The sequence below is a fragment of the Anolis carolinensis genome, chromosome 4 (assembly GCF_035594765.1).
Source record: "Anolis carolinensis isolate JA03-04 chromosome 4, rAnoCar3.1.pri, whole genome shotgun sequence".
In the NCBI taxonomy this organism is placed as follows: Eukaryota; Metazoa; Chordata; class Lepidosauria; order Squamata; family Dactyloidae; genus Anolis; species Anolis carolinensis.
The window spans coordinates 125,808,487-125,830,357 of NC_085844.1; the positions used below are offsets into that span (position 1 = coordinate 125,808,487).

Below are 21,871 nucleotides of genomic sequence, written 5' to 3' on the forward strand. Positions count from 1 at the left end.
GAGTTGAAGTCCAATATACCTGGAGGGAGAGCCCAAGTTTGCCCATGCCTGTACTAGACTCCTTCGGATGCAGCCCAAAACAAAATGCCCTTGGCCTTTTTAGCTGCTGCACCCATGCAGAAAAAGACCCTCAGAGCGCCCAAAGCCACCTTTTATCCCAACTTTCTGACGGGTTTCCAGGCCTGTGCAGATAGACGACCCTGAGCTCACAACAGCGGGGCGCCAGGAGAAGAGATGGGCGGGTTTATTTGAAGCCACAGCCTGAGCGCGAGCTCCGCAGGCAAAAAAGGCTCCCAGAGGCCGCGTGCCGGCGGGAGCGCGAGACCCCTCCTCTTTCTCCCTCCGGCGAGGCCCCTCCCCTCCTTATCCTCCTCCTCCTGGGCCCCTCCCTCTCTCCCCCCTCCCTCCTCGACGTGGAGCCTCGCCGAGCGGGACGGGAAAGAGGCGCCTCGCGCTCGCTGCCCGCTCGCCCTTCATGGCGCGCGCGCCCACGGCGGGGGGGCTGCCCTCTCCTTCGCGGCTGCTGCCTTTGCTGCTGCTGCTGCTGAGCCTGTGCTGGGCGCCGCTGCAGGGCCTCCAGGACGAGGCGGACAACCAGGAGAACATCCTCTCCCAGGTAGGCTGCTGCCCTTCTCTTCCCGACTCCTCCTCACGCGAATAGAACCCCGCACTTGCTGTTCTCCTTGTTGAGGCGCTGCCTTCAAGCAGGCCCACAGCCAAAAAGGTCATGAGGAGTTGAAACTCCCTCCCCCCTCCCCAGATGACTGTTCAGGCCAGTGTCTTCTGATCTTAACAAGACCCTGACATAGCCATCCTTGTGAAAAGGTTCTTCATAGGTAACAGGTCCTGAATCATTGCTCCCTCTTTAAGCCACAAAGGACAATAGTTTCCACAATTGGCAGAAGTTGTCTTTCTGCTTCCTTATTTCCTTTATCATCAAGACGTTTTCCACTATGAATGAACAAGGCGTCTTCAGCCAAGCACAAAACACCTCAGCAAGCAAGAGTCCAAAAGTGGCAGGCTCAAACTCGGAACCTCAATCAGTGACTGACACCGGATGAGAGACTCCCTCCTGGGCACACAGAAGACTGGACAACTTGGAAGACGCAGAACAGACTGCGCTCTGGCACCACAAGATGCAGAGCCAACCTAATAAATGGGGATTCAAAGTGGAGTCAAAATGTGGAAGATTAAACCACAGACAACCTATTACAATGCAGCCTTTGCCCTGCCACACAAACAGTGGAGGACCTTCTTCCAGCAACACCAAAGGCACTCCCAAGTGGCCAGCTACTGGTCAAAGAATATTTAGAGTCTCACTTATCCAACATAAATGGGCCAGCAAAACGTTGGATAAGCGAACATATTGGATAATAAGGAGGGATTAAGGAAAAGCATATTAAATGGCAAATTACGTTACGACTTTACAAATTAAGCACCAAAAACATCATGTTTTACAACAAATTGACAGAAAAAGCAGTCCAAATCAACGTTATGTAGTAATTACTGTATTTATGAATTTAGCACTAAAATATTGCAATATATTGAAAACATTGACTAAAAAACATTGGCTACTAACAAATTAACTACGAATAAAGATAGAATTTCATAAAATGAACTTACAGTAGCAACATTGTCGGAAATTAAATCCATTAAAAGTTCAATCCTTGCTGCCTAGAGAAACAGCTGCGGATCAGGGTGGGAGGCAAACTGCGTTGGATAATCCAGAATGTTGGATACGTGAATGTTGGATAAGTGAGACTACTGTAATACCAAGTTGTTGTTTTTTTTAAAAAAAAAAAAACCTTTTTTTGTGTGTTTTCAAATACATTACAACTTGTACCCTCGGTTCACTTCTGACACAGTAAATAAATAGCCAAGCGCAAGTTGTTCTGATGGTAACTCTGTTTTTTAATGTCTATTGACACACTGCCCTTTATCCCAGGATCTCATTCCAGATTATGCACTTTAAACTGGAATATATGAGTCCCCACTGCCATTTAACCTGAGATAAACAGATAATCTGGGATCAGATTCTGGGATATAGGGGTAATGTGGAAGAGCCCGAAGACTTACATTGCATTTCTCCATCACACCAATAGTTTAGCCACCAATGCACCAAGCTTCTGATGACCACCTTCACCCCCAACTTCTCCTCCAAACATCACACAGTGCTGACAGAGTGCACCTTGTGCATGAAATGAGTAGGCTAACCAGGGAAATCTGTTGAGCCGTTTGGGTTGAAATCCTAGATGCCTCTTCTTATCCACAGGAAATACATATCCTAGCAATGGAGTCTGTGGATTTTGCACTAATTGAGCTTTCACTTGGTCATCATATAAAGTCCATTGGCCCAGCTTCTTCTCTTTGCTCCTGATCCATTGTTTCTTTGGCAGGGCTTGGATTAGATAAACCAGTGGGAGACACCCCAGGGCGCTTCCAGACAGCACCAAATCATAGGTTTTAGTGAGGAGCAAGAAATCCCAGGACTTCAGAAGAAGCCCACATAGAGCCTGTTGGTCCCGGGATTTCTGCCTCTATTGTCCACACTTGATGCTTCATTGTGGGATTTTGCAGCCCCCAAGATGGCCACCACATGAAGTCCGCTAGAAACTTCAGTTTTTAAAAGTTTTTTTAAAAAATGCAATTAAAAAAACTCAAGATGCGGATATGCAAATTGCTTGAAAAGTTCTGTTCTTTGTCCTGGCCAGATAAATTTGCTCTCAATGTGTTTAATGAAGTTTCTGCCACACACAAAAAAGTTAGTGGGGTAGAACCACTTCTGCCCAAGTCAGCACTACACAATCAAACAGGAACAAACACTTTCAAGCCAGGAACAGAACTTTGTCATTATTGACACTTTTTAGAGCCTGCCTGCCTGGCCATCTGTGCAGACAGATTTGATTGTGTACTTGTGGCATGGAACAACGGATTGCTGTTCCTGGGTTATACATGACTGTTCCTAATTGCTCTTATTGTGGAAAAGATGTACAGTATTGACCACAGGGTAACCACTTTGTCCTGATAAGAGAAACTTTTCCATGCACAAACTTAATGAAGTTTCTGGCACATAAAGAATGTTTATGGAGTAGGACCACTATTTTCGAAAGCAGTGCTACACAATCAAACAGGAACACACACTTTCAAGCCAGGAACAGAACTTAGTTATTATTACTACTTTTTAGAGGCTGCCTGGCTATCTGTGCAGACAGGTTTGGTCATGTACTTGTGCCTGGGAACAACAGGGTGATGTTCCTGGGTTATACATGTCTTTTCCTTATTGCTTTTATCATAGGTCTTCTCAGTACTGTCTAGAATTAGGCAGAATTTACACTACAGAGCTGCTTGAGCATTTTTTTTCACATTGTCTCACTGCTGAACTTGAAAAGGTTACTTGTACTACTATCAGTGCTGGAATTCCTCTGCAAAGATGGCAAAATAGGGGCTTCTAGGCATTATAACCCCCACCCCAATACACACATATACATAAATGTTATCAATTCTGTGGCACTCTGAACCACAAAGCTGCAAGGTTTTTGGGACCACAATACCACCTTGGACCATACTACAGCTACAAAAGACAGATAAATACTACATCCACACATATTGGAAACAAAACACCACATATGGAGACTGCCTTCACGAGTCCGAAGCAAAAAAGTGCTAAAGGGGCTGAAAATGGCACCACCTCATAAATACCGAAATAGGAAGGGAACTGCAGGATTCTGGGAGGTAATAAAATAACTACTGTACTCTACCTGAATCTCTTTTCCAGTTGCGGAGCAAGGATTCATAATCTAAGCTTGAATAGCTTTGATCCTGCTAAGTGTTGGGTATTCTGTGGAAACTGCCAACCAGTAGACCAGTAGTTTCCAACCTTTGGTTCTCCAGGTGTTTTTGACTTTAGCTCCCACAATTCCTAACAGCTGGAAAGCTGGCTGGGATTTCTGGGAGTTAAAGTCCAAAACCCCTGGAGGACCAAAGGTTGGTCTTTGAAGACAGCCCGGAAATTGCAACTGGTGCCAAGGTGGGCAGCCAGGTTGTTATCGGGATCTAGTTACAGGGAGCACACAACGCTTCTACTGAAGCAGCTTCACTGGCTGCCGATAAGCTTCTGATCCCAATTCAAAGTGCAGGTATTGACCTATAAAGCCCTAAATGGTTTGTGTCCTGCTTATCTTCACGACCCTATCCCTACAAACGGTGTGAGCTCTAAGATCCACTGGGGAGGCCCTTCTCTCGCTCCTTCCTCTGTCACAAGCACAGTTGGTGGGGATGAGAGAGAAGGTCTTCTCGGTTGTGGCCCTCCAACTCTGGAACTCTCTCCCCAAGGAGATCAGATTAGCTCCCACTTTGTCCACATTCCATAAAGACTTGAAAACTTGGATGTTTCAACGTGCCTTTGATTAACAGTTTAACTTGCAACCATCCCTGTCCAGCCCTATTTTATTTATTGCTCGGGTTCTCCAGCACTTTATTCCCATCCCTGGTCCTATTGCTCTGCATTTTACACAAGCCTTGCCCTCCCTCGCAATTTGAATATGCCCACTTTTTGGTTTTGTGATGCTGATTGATGTATTTTATTATGCTTTTATTTCCTCGGTTTTTAATTGTTTTAATTATATTGTTTTTTGTTATGTGTTTTAATTTTGTACTTTGAATTCTCTGGTTTATTCTGGGCTTGGTCCCCATGTACCATGTTTCCCCTAAAATAAGACATCCCCAGAAAATAAGACCTAGTAGAGGTTTTGCTGAATTGCTAAATATAAGGCCTCCCCTGAAAGTAAGACCTAGCAAAGTTTTTGTTTCGAAGCATGCTCAATGAACAGAATACCAGAGCATGCAGGATCAGTAAATGTACCTACCATAGAGTATTGTACATGGAAATAATGGCAGTAACAAGAAATTCTTGATAGGATTCACAGTTTGTCTGGTTATGCTGGTTTGTGATGACAACTACTGTACAGTATATAATAAATGTTCATTTTATTGTTCAACAATAAATGTGAATTCTTCTTCATGGAAAAATAAGACATTCCCTGAAAATAAGACCTAGAGCATCTTTGGGAGCAAAAATTAATATAAGACACTGTCTTATTTTTGGGGAAACACGGTAAGTCACCCCGAGTCCCTTCGGAGAGATGGAGGCAGGTTATAAGAATAAAGTTATTAATTTTATTATTACTCCATTATCTCGGCAGAGGCTAAAAGGAGGAACTAGACAGAGAAGGATAGTACATTTTAGAGGGAGGGGGGGATAGCCCAGTGGGTTGAGGGTAACTCTGTTCTTAATGAAACCATTATTGCTACTTGAAGTCTCTTTCCACATTAATTTACTCCGCAGCTGAATAAATCCAGCTGTTTGGTTCAGTTTCCTTACAAATAAGACTGATTTAGTTTGTCAGATGAAAACCTGTTCATACTTAATGCTGGATTGATGAAATAGCAAAAGTGTGTGTGGTGATACAAAGCAAGCAGATTGGGTATATTTATTAGATCAGCTGTTATTGCTAAAGCAGCAAATAAGTTTAGATTCCGCAATCTTGTAAACAGAACAGAAATGGCTCAGATCCAGAGAAGCTAAATTAGGTTATGAGTTTAAAGAAACTGTCTGCTTGAGAATGATGTGGTTTAATATACAAATCTGAAATATGATGAGTTGTTTTGTCTGAAGAAAGTTACAGGAACAGTTGTGCATAGCATGGATATTAAGCAGAAGGCATAAAAAACTGAGCAAGAGTATCCAAATGTTGTAATCCTACAACATTTGTGGTAGGTTTTTTTTTTACATCAACTGTTTCAGAGTCCTCTTCCTTGGTTGCCCAGTGCTGCCCTAACAGCACAATAAAAGTGATAAAACCTAGATATGTTATTTTTCTGGACTATCTTTCATACGATTTCCCGACCGTGTACCTGCCATTGCAACTGTCAGTCCAGCTGTGACTCAGTTTAATTATACCAAAATGAAGCCTATTACAATGTTATGTCTCAACGGACAACCCATAATTACAACCAAAGGGTATGTTGTGGTAGTTATAGTTGTGTGCTTTCTAGTTATTTCTTACTTAAGACAAACCTATCACAAGGTTTTCCTGGCTGGATTTGTTTAGAGGGAGGTTGCCCTTACCTTCTTCTGAAGCTTAGGCTGGATCTACCCTGCCAAATAATGCAGTTTGAACTGCATTATATGGATCTACACTGACCATATAATGAAAGAGTGCAACTGGTCCAAGGCTGCACAGTTGGTTTCCATAGCTGAGTGAGGCTTCAGATCCTGGCCTTCCAGTGTCCAAGACCAGAGCTTCTTAAACTTTTCCACTTGGGACCCTTTTTGACCGTGATCCCAGGTATATATAAAATAGGTATAAAAACCAAACATTTACTGATAACAAATCAGCATTGGCAAGGCTTGCTAAGGAGGCTGATCTACCTTTTTATAAAGTACATCTGAAGCATCTTTATCAGAATTCACTGTAAATACTGCACAACAGATTAATATAAATGTCTAAAACAGTCTAGGTTATGTTCGGGTGATGTTTTAAGGCATGATTTACACATATGTGTTTGGATCAGGGGTCCTCAAACTTTTTAAGCAGAGGGAATGTTCACCATCTCTCAAACTGTTGGGGGGGGGAGACTGTAGTTTGGAAAAACATAAACAAATTTCTATGCACACTGCAAATATCTTACTTGTTAAATCAAACACTCGGAGATACCAATGGACTTGCTTGACAGTTCTACACTGTTCTACAATTTCCATTTATCAAGGTGTTGTTCCCTTTTATTTTGGTGTATTGTCCTCTTAAATAAAGCTAGGTAGGCAGAATGTTTATCTTTAAATCTTGGTGGCAAACGCGAGTGTTTGTTGCTGAGGGGTGGTCTCAAGATGCTTCTTTCCACTGGTGCCCCACCACTAAAACATTTTGCATATACTGCACAACAAGAAAAAATATATACTTGGCCCCTGCCACACAGCTGAATAAAACCCACACTTTCTGCTTTGAACTGGAATATATGGCAGCGTGGATTCAGATAATCCAGTTCAAAGCAGATACTGTGGGATTTTCTGCCTTGATAGTCTGGGTTATATGGCTGTGTGGAAGGGCCCTCAGTCTGTTTTTATTCTCTGGTTGTATGTCTGCTTTCTCTGTATCCTGCTAAAGGAAATTCTCTGGATTGCATTTTCAGTTGTTAGAAAGCAGCTTTGGCTAACAGGATGTGCTGCTATGTTTCCAGACTCAAGGAAAGGTCTTGTCTTGTTCTTAAAAGGATTTACATGAATGCCTTGTGGACTGCCAGGAAAGTTTGTTGAGAGATTGACTTTGCCCCTTTGAAACACTTATTTTTTTTCCAAAGATACTACTCTGGCTGTATTTCTCATAAAATGTTTTTGTGTCTGATTTTACCTGTTTTAGCCCATGTGCACTGGGAAGTTTTCTTATATAAGCCACACTGAAGGAATTGGGAGATGCAAAGATCCTTGTGCAACTCCTTTTCATATCAATAGTGCTTGTGTAGTGGAACTTCCCATTTGGCCCCGATTTAAATGAGATCATTCTGGAACGAGTGGTTTGATCATTGTACTCTTAATTTTCCCAAACCCTTTAGAGAGGCAACATTTTTGGGGGGAAGCTAACTAGTTTGGTTTGGGAAGGCTGGGCATGGAAGAACTTACTCTCCCAGATACTCAAAGAATAGAAAATGCCAAGAGTAAGCAATATTTTAAACCAGTGACTTATGTCTTCAAAATTTCAGAATGTCTTGCCTCTCCCAAGCACTCCACATAAGCAATACAAAGCTGGGACTGGGGGAGAGAGAGCCACTTTTACACAAATTGACCAGTTTACATTTTTCCCTCTTTCCCTGGATTAGTTGCTGGGTGACTATGACAAGGTGAAGGCAGTATCTGAAGGCCCAAACTGTCAGTGCAAGTGTGTGGTGAGGCCCCTGAGCAGAGGTGCCTGCCAGAGACTGAATGAAGGAGCTTCAAAACCAGAAGATTTTTACGTGGTGGAAACAATAACATCTGGACCAGAGTGCAAATGTTCATGTGTGGCTCCACCATCTGCTTTGAATCCTTGTGAAGGAGACTTCCGGTTGAAGAAACTGCAAGAAGCAGACAGCAAGGACTTCAAGGTATTTGCCTTTGGGTGTTTCCCCCCTCTGCTTCCCACTTTTAAAATCTGGGATGAAAATTATGTAGGCCTCCAGATGTTGCTGAATGGCATTCCTCACAATTGGCTTTGTTGACTAGGATAATGGGAGTTACATCCTAAACAACAACAGCAACAGAATTTTACAGGTTTTATTTTCATTTGAAGGGGAAAGTAGGGAGACCTTAGGTTATCATAGTGTTTACAAATGCACCATTTTGCTGAAAGGGGAAGAGGCGGGAAAGAAAAGAGGCAAAAACAGTGCTCATGCATCCATACAGCATGCCCAGACTTAGCTGTTGGAGCCTTACTGGGGAACCCCATTCATTATCTTTTTAGAAAAGGTATTCTAGAAGTTACAGTCCAAAAAGTACCTTTTGGTGGGAACATTTATGCTGTAAGAAGACTTGGAGAGGATGCTTCCTTGCGATGGCCCTAACACTATAGCCCTTCCAAAACATTTTGTTGGTTTTGCAAAGGATGACATTTCAGAGGAAATAATATAAGGTTGTCTAGAAAGAACAAAATAAATCTCTCAGCCGCTGCTTTCTTGTATTTGGCACCAACAGATAAGAAATACTCCTGGGTTTAATTATTTTCTGTGTATTTTTTAAAGTGGAAATTGCACAAAATCCTTTTCTGACTACCACTCCAAGAATCCCTTAATCCCCTAATTTACTGATGCCAGTGATTACGTTAGTGTTCAGATTGTTCTCACCTTCTGAGGAAGAGGAATGTTAGAAGCTATGTGATACTGAACTGGGTCTTTAAGCCCACCAGCCTTGTTACCTGCAAGCTTTTGTAGGAGAGGACACTTGGTACTGAGTGCTGCACTCCCAGGGCATTCGGGGGGGGGGGGGCAGTTCTGTATGTTCAGCAAAGATGAGGAGAGCAGATGCATAAGGGGCACTCCAGCCAGGAATTTGTCCTGACTGGGTTGAACCAGCCATGAAAGTAAAGGGCCATGGGGAAATCTTTGCTGGATGTCGTCATTTAGCAGATCTGGGTTTTATAGTGCTAGCTTGAAAAACAGAAATGTGTGAGCCTCAGGGAGTATCTTTAAATATAGCTCTAGAGTAGGGGTAGAGAATCTTTTTTCCATGAATTGCATGTTCGTTCTGTAGGATAAGTTGCCAACATGTTAGTAGTGGGCAGGTAGAAGCCAATGATGAGTGAAACCAGAGCCAGCAGTTGGCAGTGACACCTCTCCTCCTCCCCTCCTTTTGTTTCTTCTGATGCTATTTCTCTCTCTCCCCACTCCTTTGAGTAAAGGGAAAATCTTGGGTAAACAAGTCAGTTGAGAGGGGAGGAATGGGAAAAGGAAAAAAAGGATGAATGTATGTAGATAATTAGGTGAACTTATTAGTAAAGGCTAAATTCTGAAAACTGGTGGGAACTTAAACCCACCAAATTAAAGATAATAAACAAAAAACCCACATACATTAGAATAAAACAAACATAATAATACAAAAAAACCCCTTAATTCCCCTCCTCATAGCTTCCCCCCACCCTTGTGTCCCCTCCCCTTTAAAAAAATATAAACCATTTAAAGCAGTGGTTCCCAACCATTGGCCCATGTACCACCAGTGGTCCCAAAACTAAAATATGGTCCGCGGCCTCACCTTTACTACACCACTGCAATGAGAGTGAGTGGTCTCACAAAATCCTCTTATAGTGCCGAGGCAACAGAGATGTTGGGAGGGAAGAGGTGCAACAAAAGGTGCAACAACAAGCCTCCTGACTGCTGCTTCTCCTCCTCTTCCCTCCCCCTGAGCAGAGCCGTTCCATGTGGCATCTTGGTGTCTTCATTTTTAGGCCTGTTCCTTGCGTTATTTGGGGTGCTGATTCAGAAAATTGCATTGGATAGACCACACCATCTCTAGATTATGAAATATGGTTTTCTGTGGGCAAGCAGGTGGTGACTATTGGATGGTATGTGTTCTGTATCAACAACTAGAACTGATGTGGTCTATCCAATGCAATTTCCAAACTGAATCTAAAGTTGACCAAAAACAGATTCGTAACCCTTTTGGTACTTATGTTGGAGAGTGGTTCCTGGTCAAGTCGTCCCTGGTCAAGAAAAGGTTGGGAACCACCGATTTAAAGACAACTCACTCCCCCCCCCCCCAAAAAAAAATCCTGGCATCTAGAAAAATATTATATTCTCTGAGTTGTCCCAGCTCCTGCTACTTATAGAAATATATATTTGAAATTAATGCTTATAGATGACTAATTTGATGCAATGTTTTGACTAAAATTAAATTATTGTAATTTTATCTTTTATACATCATCTCAATATCCCCCAAAAATTTCTATTATTTTAAAATGGATCTTACTGTATTCAACATGTTTCTGTATATCTTATTGAATTTCTCCTTCATTCTCACTGTCCTTATTTCAGCAATCCACCACTTGCATAAATAAGTCTCTCTTTTTATTCTTCCAGAGTTGTTAGATTATTTATCCCAGTTCATTCTCAATGTTTTTCTTTTAGAGCCAGATAGCCCTGAAATGGTAAATTGTCTGTTTGATATTAACATGTTTCTCTCATCAAAATGGGCCTTCATGCTGTTCATGTTAGCTTTGCTTGCCTGTTTGAACAAAACCTGAAGGCAAAAGTGTCTTTTTTCCCTGCAATTTGATGTGATTTTTTTTGTTTTTCACAGTCTGAAGATAACATAGTTTCCACTACCCTGCCTTAGTCACGTTTGCATATACAATCTGTGGGAATCTACTAGTTTTTTTCCCTTCCAGTTCCTTTGCCTTTTTTGTATTTGTTGCATTTGCTGTCTTTATTGTTGTTACTGTTACTATGCTTTCTTTCCTTGGAAAATCAATAATTCTTGGTATACTATGTCTTCTCTTCCTTCTTACTTGTGATTTGTTTTGTGATATTTAATATTTTCCTGGATCCTGTTATTATGTCTTTAAAGTCCTGCTTCATTCTTATTTCAGTTTGAGAAAGTTCTTTCTTAAATTCCAAAAATATTTGCACAACCTGTAGTTGTGACATCTTTTGGTGTTCTTCATAAGCAAACTGCAGGGGGTCAATTAAAGTCTTGCTATCCACCAGCAGAGAACATAATTTAGTTTCTTGTTAGAATGGCTTGGCTTTTATCTCTGCATTGCAATGTTGGTTGTCATTTTTCTCTTAGGTTAAAGTCTATATAGTCCTTGTATTTCTTCTATCTTAGCTTTTGGATGGTTAAGAAGGGTTGTATAATCATTAATAAAAGTGTTTTAAGCTCCTGGATTAATCTTCTCCAAAGCAAGACAATAACCTCCTTCATTTTTGACAAAATGAAGGAAGTTGTTGTTAGCTAAATAACGTATTCATGCATCTTCTAGTCAAATTTAGACATATATTTTGAGAAATAAAAATCTTGACTTAAATTTAGGGGTTCCCAATCTACAGTCTTTTATGTTGATTTGTTATTTCCAATGGAAGGGTGGTGTTCTTATCCAGGCCAGAAAGCTGGGGATGCTCTGACTGATTTTTAACTGTTTATTTTTAATAGTTTGACTGTTTATTTAACTGCTTATTTTTAATAGTTTCAATGTTTAATCCTGTTTTCATGTTTGTATTTTTTTAGGTTTTATATTACATATTATATGATTTCTAGCATCAGCTGCTTTGGGTCTCTTTCTAGGGAGATAAGATGGGCTGGACATTATTATTATTATTATTATTATTATTATTATTATTATTATTATTACTATTATTAGTAACAAAATGGCAACCTGAACTTCTTGTCTTTTCTGTGACTGCTTCTCCTGGCTGGATTCATAGACCACTGAAACAATTACTGTCGTGGATAATCCTTTATTCCTTCCATACCTAGAAGAAATTTTCTGCCAATTTCGAAGTCCTCTGTGAATTGTTTCTCTCCAACATTGGGCAAAAGTGAGAGGGAACTTTTGCTACTTGGCTTCATTGAAGTCGAATGATTATTTTTATTTATGACATGTTATCTTGCCTCTTCTACAAGGAGCTCAGTGTAGCCTCTTCTAATATTTATCCACACAACAATACTGTGGACCAGGTTAGATAGAAAGAGATCATCCAGTGAGCTTCACATCTGAGTTGAGGACTTGGTAACAGATTTGACCTTGGTTTAACACCTCACTGGCCCTCATTCTAGTTGCAATCTGATCTATTTAGTGAGCTCATTAGATGGCTCTTTTTAGACAAATTGTTGTATGGTCTTAATATCACTCTGTTGCCTGCTATATGAGATGAGAATAATTATGATCTATCTCCCAAAATTCTTGTTTCTAAATTTTTATTAAATTTGTTCACTGCTTTGAGCCTCTTTAAGAGAAAAAAGCAATATAATAATAATAATAATAATAATAATAATAATAATAATAATTTAACCCATTTCTCTTCTCCCCAACTCACAGATGTTTACAGACTATCTTCCAGAGTTGCATACCAAGATAATTGTGTGGAATATTGAGAATTCGGAAAGCACAACGTAATTATTTGTTAATGACTCTGAAACAGTTTTCAATTGGTTAGCTTGATATGAATATAGACCTGACAAAAAACCAGGAAGAGATTCATCTTTGGCAAAACACAGCTTGTATTGCCCATCCTTTGTTTGTAACAGAACTATACAATACTGGAAGATTTTGAATTGACTGCTAAGGGAAGCTGTGTACATGGTAGCATGTGGTGAGTGTAGTAGATCTCTTGCAGGTGGAGAAGCCAGAGAAGAATGTGCCTGAAAAATTGCATTCTCTGTGTATTAAACTCCCAGCTGGAGTAAAATCTGAATGAGAATGCAGCAGTTGGTCTTTGAATATTGCCAGCTTGCTTTATAAAAAGCCATGTTGCAAAATGTTTGTTTCTAACCTTGGTTTGCATAATCAGTCTCCATTTTGTTTGTCGTTATGTGGACTCATCTCAACTGGTTGTTAGTCTATGTTTGCCCCTGCTGCATCAGACCGGTGTACCTTCTCAATCTGCTGTTGGTAATGGGAGCCAACCAAATGTTTGGACAGCCCTTCTCAAATGTTTTTCCCTGTAGGATCCCTTGCAAATATGGCAGTTCCTCAGAATCTTATGCATCTTTTTATTTGGAGATCTGTGGGCACGGCTAAGCGATTGCAGAAGTACCATTGACCTCCCTGCCTATGAACTGGAGCCACCATTGTGGGGCAAACTTTCCTGTTTCTCTGGACAATCCACATCCACTTGCACATTTCCTTCCCGTGGAGAAAAACATAGCTGCTCCACAGTGCCAAGCCTAAAATGCGGGAAGCCCATGCTTTTGTGTAATTCTGGTAATTGATGTCTTCTTTTCTGCTTTACGAGACTTTGGGAAAGCAAAAATGTAAATGGAGACAGTTGTTACAGTTTTCTTTGCATCATTGTTCCAGACGACTTGAAACTTGAGCCCTCCTCCATCTCCAGCTTGGACTCACTCAAATAAACTGTAATCCAGTGAACAGTCTGTCCAGCAACTGTTCCTTTGTTCTCAGAACACCAGGTGACAAGAAGCTCGTGTTGGATATGTAAGAGAACCCGCCTTCAATTCCTGTCAGATTTCATTTAGTAAACTGGCAAATTCTTACAAATCCCACCAGGCCTCTTTGTGATCTTTAAAATGGTTTTCAGCTTCTTTGCAATCTGAGTGTGTTTGGCAAGGTCATGCCTCCTTTTACTTAAGGGAGAATGTTTCGTTATAGCAGGAAACCTTTTTCTAAAAACTCTTTCCTGTTTCCTCCCTTTAATATTGATTTTCTCTCTTTTTATATACTCTATTTCTTTTATCCTAAAACACACGTTTCCCCCATATAAACATCTCTAAAATGGGGTGCATATGTGTGTGTATGTGTGTGTGTGTTTTGTTTGTTTTTTTATGCTGGTGATACTGAAATTAGTCTGTAGTTTTGTTGCATCCCAGGCCTGGAAACCCCTATGCTCACAGCACCAAGCAAGAATCCAGAATATAAGCAAACAGTTTATTGTAAAGTATATCAAAAGTATTGGAAAGTTTTCAGGAATAGAAAAGGAAGACGTGGATCCAAAAAGGGTTTAGCAATAAGCAATAATCCTACAGGAGTCCAAATATCCCAAACAGATTCAAAGAGAGTACAATTCAGGAATAGCCAAAAATCACAAAAACAGCTTAAGTCCACAAGCAAAAGGTATCCTTAGAAAAACTTGATCATGAATATCACCACAGGGACATATATTTGAATCCCAAAAGCAAAGGCTTACCTTGAAACATGGACCCGGAACCCACGCCTAGTTTTTTACTCCAAATGCTACGTTGCCTGAACTAACTTGAAAGTAAACAACTTTCGAATTAAAAGCCACCCATGAAAGCATTTCATCTTCCCTGAAATCTCTCCCCAGCTTTTCCATGCAAACTCTCTGCCCTGCGATGTCTATTGTCTGCTCTGATCTGTAAACGAAGGCCTGTGTTGATTTCTGTATCTCCAGGTGCTTTAGTATCAGTATACTTTGCTCGACTCTTCCTTATCTAGTGTTTCTGGATGCTTGGCTTGACCTTAAAGGCCTGCACTTTCACAGTCAGCTTTCTCACAGAAAGAAGCATCATTCCCTCGACTTAAATCTTCATCACTTTGTGCTGCCGGAAATCCCACAGGCAGTCCCACAATCCTCTCTAAAACATCAGTGAACCCTTCAATCTCAGGCTGATCTTATAATCAATGGCATCTTAGAATTGAAAATATGGTGTTTATTTCCTTGGAAGTTCACTATTTCAGTTAAACATTGCAACACTGCTGACGTCTCACTTAGAACCTGGTAGGTGGCCTGCCACAGGGGTGCAGAAAACTAGGCTGGGCTCCTATTTCTCAGTAGGAGAACTGGGTTTTTTGCCTGATGAATAGAAGAACAACACTCTGCTGCTTCCTCCTGGGAGAGGGACACTTGGAGGCTCAGATTAGCAATTTTCCTACAACTCTTTCTCTTTGCTAGAGCCTCAGATTGTGTGGGGAGTGGGGTGATAGATAACTAGAAACAATGCCTTATAAAGACATCGTAAAATGCAGTAATACCAAAACATTTGTTGTGTGCAGTGTTTAATTTTTCAGTAAAAATGCATACACCTATCTTACAGGCCCTATATCAATATAGCTGCAAGGTTAAAGGTCTGTGCTAATTTCCTTTTTGAACCTTTTAAGGTGCATATGCTGTAAGTTAGTGGTTCTCAACCTGTGGGTCCCCAGGTGTTTTTGGCCTTCAACCCAGAAATCTTAACAGCTGGTAAACTAGCTGGGATTTCTGGGAGTTGTAGGCCAAAACACCTGGGGACCCACAGGTTGAGAACCACTGATCTAGGTCATAGCTGTCATTCAGTTACAATGAACTACGTGGCCAAGCAGACATTTGAAACCTGCTCTCCAAAGTTGGATTCCAGCATGTAAATCACTACACCGTGCTAGCTTCCCTAATGTGCTATTGCAAAAGTAACAAAAATGATATGAAAAGAGCTGTGACTGAACACAATCCCAATTCTCAGTATTGCCATTATTTTCTTGTGCATAGTGTGGGAAATCCACACTGAGATTAGAGTGCTCTCTCTGTGTTTCCCCCCATGAGAGTTTTTCTTCTTCTGATGACAACTCTCACCATTTTCCCAAGACCTTTTATGGCATTGTCTTCATACAGTTGTGTCAGATCAAAATTCTCCTTCATCAGCCAGCAAACACAAATCTTTGTGGTGCTGACTGGTGGGGATGGGATATATAACTGGCCAAACTAGAAAAGCCTGGTTAATAAATCTCCCCTTAGTGGTTGTATCCAGTCTTTTAAAAAAGCTAATTAAATTTGTAGTGGTGAATTTAGAAATGCCTCTTTTTTTAGTGGGTTGGCCGCCTGTTACTTCCTGTTCTTTGGAGTCAGAGAATCCTAGTAATCTCCAGTAAAACCATTTCGGTATCAGTTCTAGGACAAAGTTGAAAATTTTGGAGACCTCTCCTGCAATTGGTCCAAATGTAGGCAGTACTGGCCTTGATGTATGGTGCAGTTCTGTTGCAGGATTGCTTCCCTTTATTCAGATTTGTCTTAGCTTGTGTGTCTGAGAAACACCAGGCTCAAGCTTCCTCTGGAGGACATCACATCTCCATGGCTCCTTGTGGCTTTCTGCAGTGCCTCCAATGGATGGCTGACAGTTGAGTCATATTCCTTGTCATCTAGGAACTGGATTGCATTCCAGAGGGCTAATTTGCTAGGTTCCCTGGAGAGGATTATATAGACGTTCTTGGCTGTATAACTCAAACTGGAAAAACAAAGAACTAGGGCATCCAGGACTTTCTAGCTCCGAGCACAATTCAAAACAATATATCACCTACAGTTTTTGATTTAGTTCACACATCATTTCTTCTCCCCCCTCTCCTCTTTCCCTTTTCCCTTCTTTATATGGACAAAAATTCAATAGTGTTTAAATTATTATTTCTAAAAATTATCTGATTTTTGCAAAATGTGGCTTTTCCAGGGTTCATGCCAAAGTAAAATTTTCTAGCCATAGCATGAGTTTCCACTTTATTTCTTTTCACCCTTGGGGAGGTCCAGTTCTTATAAAGTGTATTGAACTAGTAAAGGTTTTCTCCTGACATTAAGTCTAGTTGTGTCCAACTCGGGGGTTGGTGCTCATCTCCATTTCTAAGCCAAAGAGCCGGTGTTGTCAGTAGACACCTCCAAGGTCATGTGGCCAGCATGACTGCATGGAGCACCGTTACCTTCCCGCCGGAGAGGTACCTATTGATCTACTCACATTTGCATGTTTTCAAACTGCTAGGTTGGCAGAAATTGGGGCTAACAGCGGGAGCTCACCAATCTCTATGGATTCGAACCGCCGACCTTTCGGTCAGCAAGTTCAGGAGCTCAGCAGTTTAACCCACTGCGCAATCGGGGTTATTTTATTGATGAACAAGTTCATTCCTTAAATTACAGAATGTTGATAGGCATCACCATCAGATTCAGCATACAAAAGTAATCTCTCGTGGCAAAGTAGCAATCTCTATATGTGCAGCAGTTAAATTTAGAAGAAGGGTAGAGGTAGATTTCTATTTTTACTCTTCATGACTTGCCAATATGGATATTCACCATCAGAATCATTCAGATGATCAGATTCAGATGTCCCCATTTTGATTCATGGGCCTTAATCTCATTCATCTTACTGTTCCCCACTGCTTGATCTAGATTCCCTTGTAAGAATAAATTTTCCATTGTGATTTAGAATTGGATTTAATGGGAATCCCCAGTTGTATCCAATTCCATTCTTGCTTTTTAAAGCTTTTGTGAAAGGTTGAACCTTGATAATTTTATGTTAAGGGAGCAGCTTTGATTTTCCTTGAACTAGTGGTAAGTTTTTGGAGACTCTCAGCTTTTTGTTCATGCATTAAGCCCTGATCAAGTGATTCATTTGTCAGTGATTCAAGACTTGTTATTTTTCTATCCTGATGGATAATCTTCGAGCCAACGGAGAAATAGCATTTGTTAAAACATTATTTAGGTCTTGCTGAAATTCCAGTCTTGGCTGCTAGAACAGATCTTTAATATCCCTTGTGCCTCATCTTGTTGTGTTGGTGTTTTGTCTTTCAACTAAGTCTCCTGTTTTGGGGGGGAGACGGATTGTTGTCAAGTTACCTAAGGGGAGCTGGTTGGTCTTAACAGTTTTGGCATATTTCTTTTAGATTGCAGTGTAACAGCCCCAGTACATAGGCTTGTGAGTGTGTAGGGGACTGTGGCCTAGATTAGTAAATAAGGCCAGGGCTGCTGCTCACCATGTCCCTCAAAATTCTTGTCTTCACAGCAATCATGCAAGGGAGCTGTATTCTTACCTAGGAGCCTTACAGCCAAGTTCTTTGCTGGGTTTGTCTGAAAGGCTATTCGAACTGTGCAAATGTCATGTAATCAGGTCTGAAGGAGACAACAGACAATTTGACTGTTTCATCACTCTATTTTTTTGTAGCTGGCAGCAGTCATTGAGATGCTGGAAGGTGCTTTCTATGGCTTAGACTTGCTCAAACTGCACACTGTCACAACAAAGTTGTTAGGCCGCGTCGAAAAACTGGAAGAGGTAAGATGGATTTTAACCATTCCAGGGTGGTCTTGGTCCTCTCCCCGCTAGGTAAAGGTTCCCCTTGACATTAAGTCTAGTTGTGTCCAACCCTGGGGGGTGGTGCTCATCTCCATTTCTAAGCTGAAGAGCCGGCATTGTCCATAGACACCTCCAAGGTCATGTGGCTGACATGACTGCATGGAGTGCTGTTACTTTCCTGTCAAAGTGGTACCTATTGATCTACTCGAATTGCATGTTTTCGAATTGCGAGGTTGGCAGAAGCTGGGGCTAACAGCGGTAGCTCACCCTGCTTTCGGTCAGCAAGTGCAAGTAGCTCAGTGGTTTAACCTGCTGTGTCACCGGGGGCTCCCTGCTACTGACATGCAAACAGTAACCAGGTCCCTTATTCCTTATCTACCAGCTGGGGTTTACCATTGCTTTCTTCTGAGCCAGAGAAAATGTGACTTTTCTTAGGATATGCAGTATCTTTCTTTACCTGAGTGGGAGTTTGAACCAGGTCTGCTAGAGTCCTAGCCCAACACTCAACTGTGTCACCTCACCAGTTCTCAGTTATGTTCCAATATTCCACTTTAATTTCAATGGTTTTGCCCTGTGGAATCATGGGATCTGCAGTTCAGTGAAGGGCATTGAGGATTCTCAGCCCAGGCATTTCGGTGCCTGATCAAATTACAAGCCTTAGAATTTGATAGGATAGATCCCTGGCAGTGAAAGTGGAAAAATAGTGAGACCCAGGTTGTTGAGGGGTGACGTACCTTTTCATGTTAAAAACCAAATCAAAACATGTGAAGCAATGGACAACATACCTGGACTGTGAATAATAAAGATGTAAATTACGTCTAATCCCACAGTTTTCAGTGGAAGAATTAAAACATGTACTTGACTTTCCCTTCAAATCGGAACTTTAAAACTTAATTTACAGTTGATGGAATCTCAGTATACAGTATACAGACTCTTCCATCTTTATTACAGTGTTTTCTGCAAACAAATATATCCAGAAAAGGCATAGTAATTGCATTTCTGCCCATTACATTGTGGTTAATGACCTCATTAGCAGCTATAGAATACAAAATACTGTATTTACTCGGATCTAACATTCAAAACCTTGCAAAAGTACAGGCCCTATGACTCCATAGCATTGAACCAAGGCAGTTAAAGTGGATTCATTCTACAGCATAGATTCACCCTAAGATTTCTTTTCCATTGCTGAAAACTTTGGTATTCCAACAGAATTGTTTTTAAAAAGGAATTCTAAGCACATAGCAACTGTAATGGGCAAAATTACAAAGAGTGCACCTTTTGCTGCTGCTTGTCAGCAAATACTCTTTTTGGTTTCAGGGTTTTGAAAATTGAGGTGCGCACTAGATTCGATGACGCATTAGACTCGAGTTACTACGGGTAATTGTTTTATCACCACATAAAAACAGTAATTTTTTTGTAATTACAAATGGGAACTCTTAAACACATTGTTTAAACACAGACAATAAAATGGTTTGTCATGAATTATAGTTCTGTGTCCTGTTATTCTATACACCCCTTTTACAAATTTTATTTGCCCTATTGTAGTTGGTTGTGAGCTTTAAGTTTAAGTACGTTTTATTGATTAGCCTATCGGCCATATCGAAACATTTGACAAACACATTTAGCACATACAACATACAACCCACATTACAACCAAAGTTAAAATAAACAAGCTGTTAACAACAAGGGGGCAAGATCCTGAACCACATCAAATATCTGCATCACCCCTACAATTTACACCAACTGACTCCAGAGACGGGTCTGAGCTAGTTTAGGGTCAGTTCTTGATATCAGGAGAGCTCTGCTGTTCAGCTCTCTCTAAATCTCTCCATAACCTTTCCTGGTCATAGCTGTTAAATATGGGAGAGGTGTTTGGCACAGATTGGCCTCAGAGTCACAGGAAGTACTTAGCATATTTCTCTAAAGCAGCCATAGTTTAACCACTAAAATTTCCGCAAGCTAAGTTCTGCCCTCATCCAAAACTTGGGGAAATTATTTTTAGATTAAAACTTCCAGAATGCCTCAGCGGACATGGGTTATACTGGCTGAGGAAGTCTGGAAGCTATTGTCCAAAAATATGCAAAGGCTCAAAGCAGGTTCTATTCACAAATGGTTTTTAAAATGTGTTGATATGGGGTATCTCTATCGCTATGTAGATGTCCATACACACCCTCCCAACATCCTTTCTTCTGACTGATGACTGTACAGTGTTCCCTCACTACTTCGCTGTTCACTTTCTGTTTTGAGGTTTTTCAATAAACTAAAAGAATATTATAAATAATAAAAAATTACAATTTACAGCCTAAGGAAGAGAGGAAGGAGAAGCTGAAAGGAGAGAAAAGGAGCCTAAGCGGCAATGGGAGGAGAAGGAGGCCATTTATCAACACATGATTGATTGATTGATAAAGACTTAAAATAGTGTATCACTACTAAAATAATGTAAAAATATATAGCGTCCCTACTTCGCAGATTTTCACTTATTGCGGGTGGTCCTGAAACCTAACCCCAGCGATAAGTGAGGGAACACTGTAGCTGAGTTTTCCCCTTTGCCTCTGTTGTTTCACAGAACTAACTTCCGAAAGCTGAAGGCTCTGTGTGTTGGGACTGGAGGAAAAGCAGACTGTCTGCAGTCATTGGTTCTCATATGCTTTCTTCCTTAAAAAATTAGGCAATATTGTAACACCAAATGTATTCATCATGCAACACTTATGTTTTGAGTTCTCTCTTTCCCTCTGCACTTTCCAGGAAGTGTCTAGAAACCTCACTAAGGATAATAAAAGCAAAAGGCAAAATGCAGAGGAAAGTTTGCAAGAGATATATGTTAAAGACAAGACCAATTCTTCCATCAGCAGCTCCAACAACCTTGGTGATATCCAGAATTCGCTGCAGAGAGACGCTGCTGCAGCCTACACCCTGACTGAGGTGAGCCCTGCCCACAACCCAGAAAACTAGAAACTCTCACCATCAATCAAAATCCTGGGGATAAAACTCTGGGATACTGACATTATCTGCTACTACTTGCTACAAGTTTAAATACAGAGCAGGTGAAGCTTTGAAAGACCTGTATACATAAAAAATTGACCCCAAAAATTTGGTTGACTTATCCTGGAGTCAATGTAAGTAAAAGTGAGCCTGAAAGGTTGGGAAGCCGCTTATTATGGGTGCGGGTGGGAAGGCTAAGGGCTATGTGTAACAACAAGCAGCAAAAATGAAATGTAGGCCAAGTAGGAGACACCGAATGTATATCAAACTTTGGAACAAACTATCTAGGAATCATTTTCCCACCCAGGCTTTCCAAAACGCCAGTGGCAGTGTTGCATCAGAGAACTTAGAAGGGCTCTGTGCTTCCTTTGAGTTTTCAACATATCAATGAGTTGTATCAAAGTCTTTAGTTTTGGCCTCTCAAACCTGTCATCAATTTATATATGAATAATTTAAAATTGTACACAATAATTAAGCAACATCTGGTGTAATAAAATGATATTATTTCTTTTGTTTTGCATTTTTGCTTTGTGATTTTTATAAGTTTTCAATTCAGAAAATTTCACTCTGCGTTACTCTTCAATCACAGACTCTTGCAGGTGGCACTAGATGTTTTCATGGTAAACATGTGATGTCAACACAATGCAGAACACA

At 40.8% G+C, this 21,871-nt stretch overlaps 1 protein-coding gene across 1 annotated transcript in view; it reads left to right on the forward strand.

The window, feature by feature from the left end:
- The first annotated feature begins 396 nt into the window (after positions 1-396).
- Positions 397-21,871, forward strand: part of olfml2b (olfactomedin like 2B) — a 28,058-nt gene continuing 6,583 nt past the window's right edge. Inside the window, exons 1-4 of the mRNA XM_003219840.4 lie at positions 397-616; positions 7,873-8,136; positions 18,107-18,214; positions 20,981-21,157. Coding sequence (XP_003219888.1) covers positions 476-616; positions 7,873-8,136; positions 18,107-18,214; positions 20,981-21,157 — 690 coding nt within the window. The 5' untranslated portion in view covers positions 397-475. The remainder of the gene's footprint in view (positions 617-7,872; positions 8,137-18,106; positions 18,215-20,980; positions 21,158-21,871) is intronic.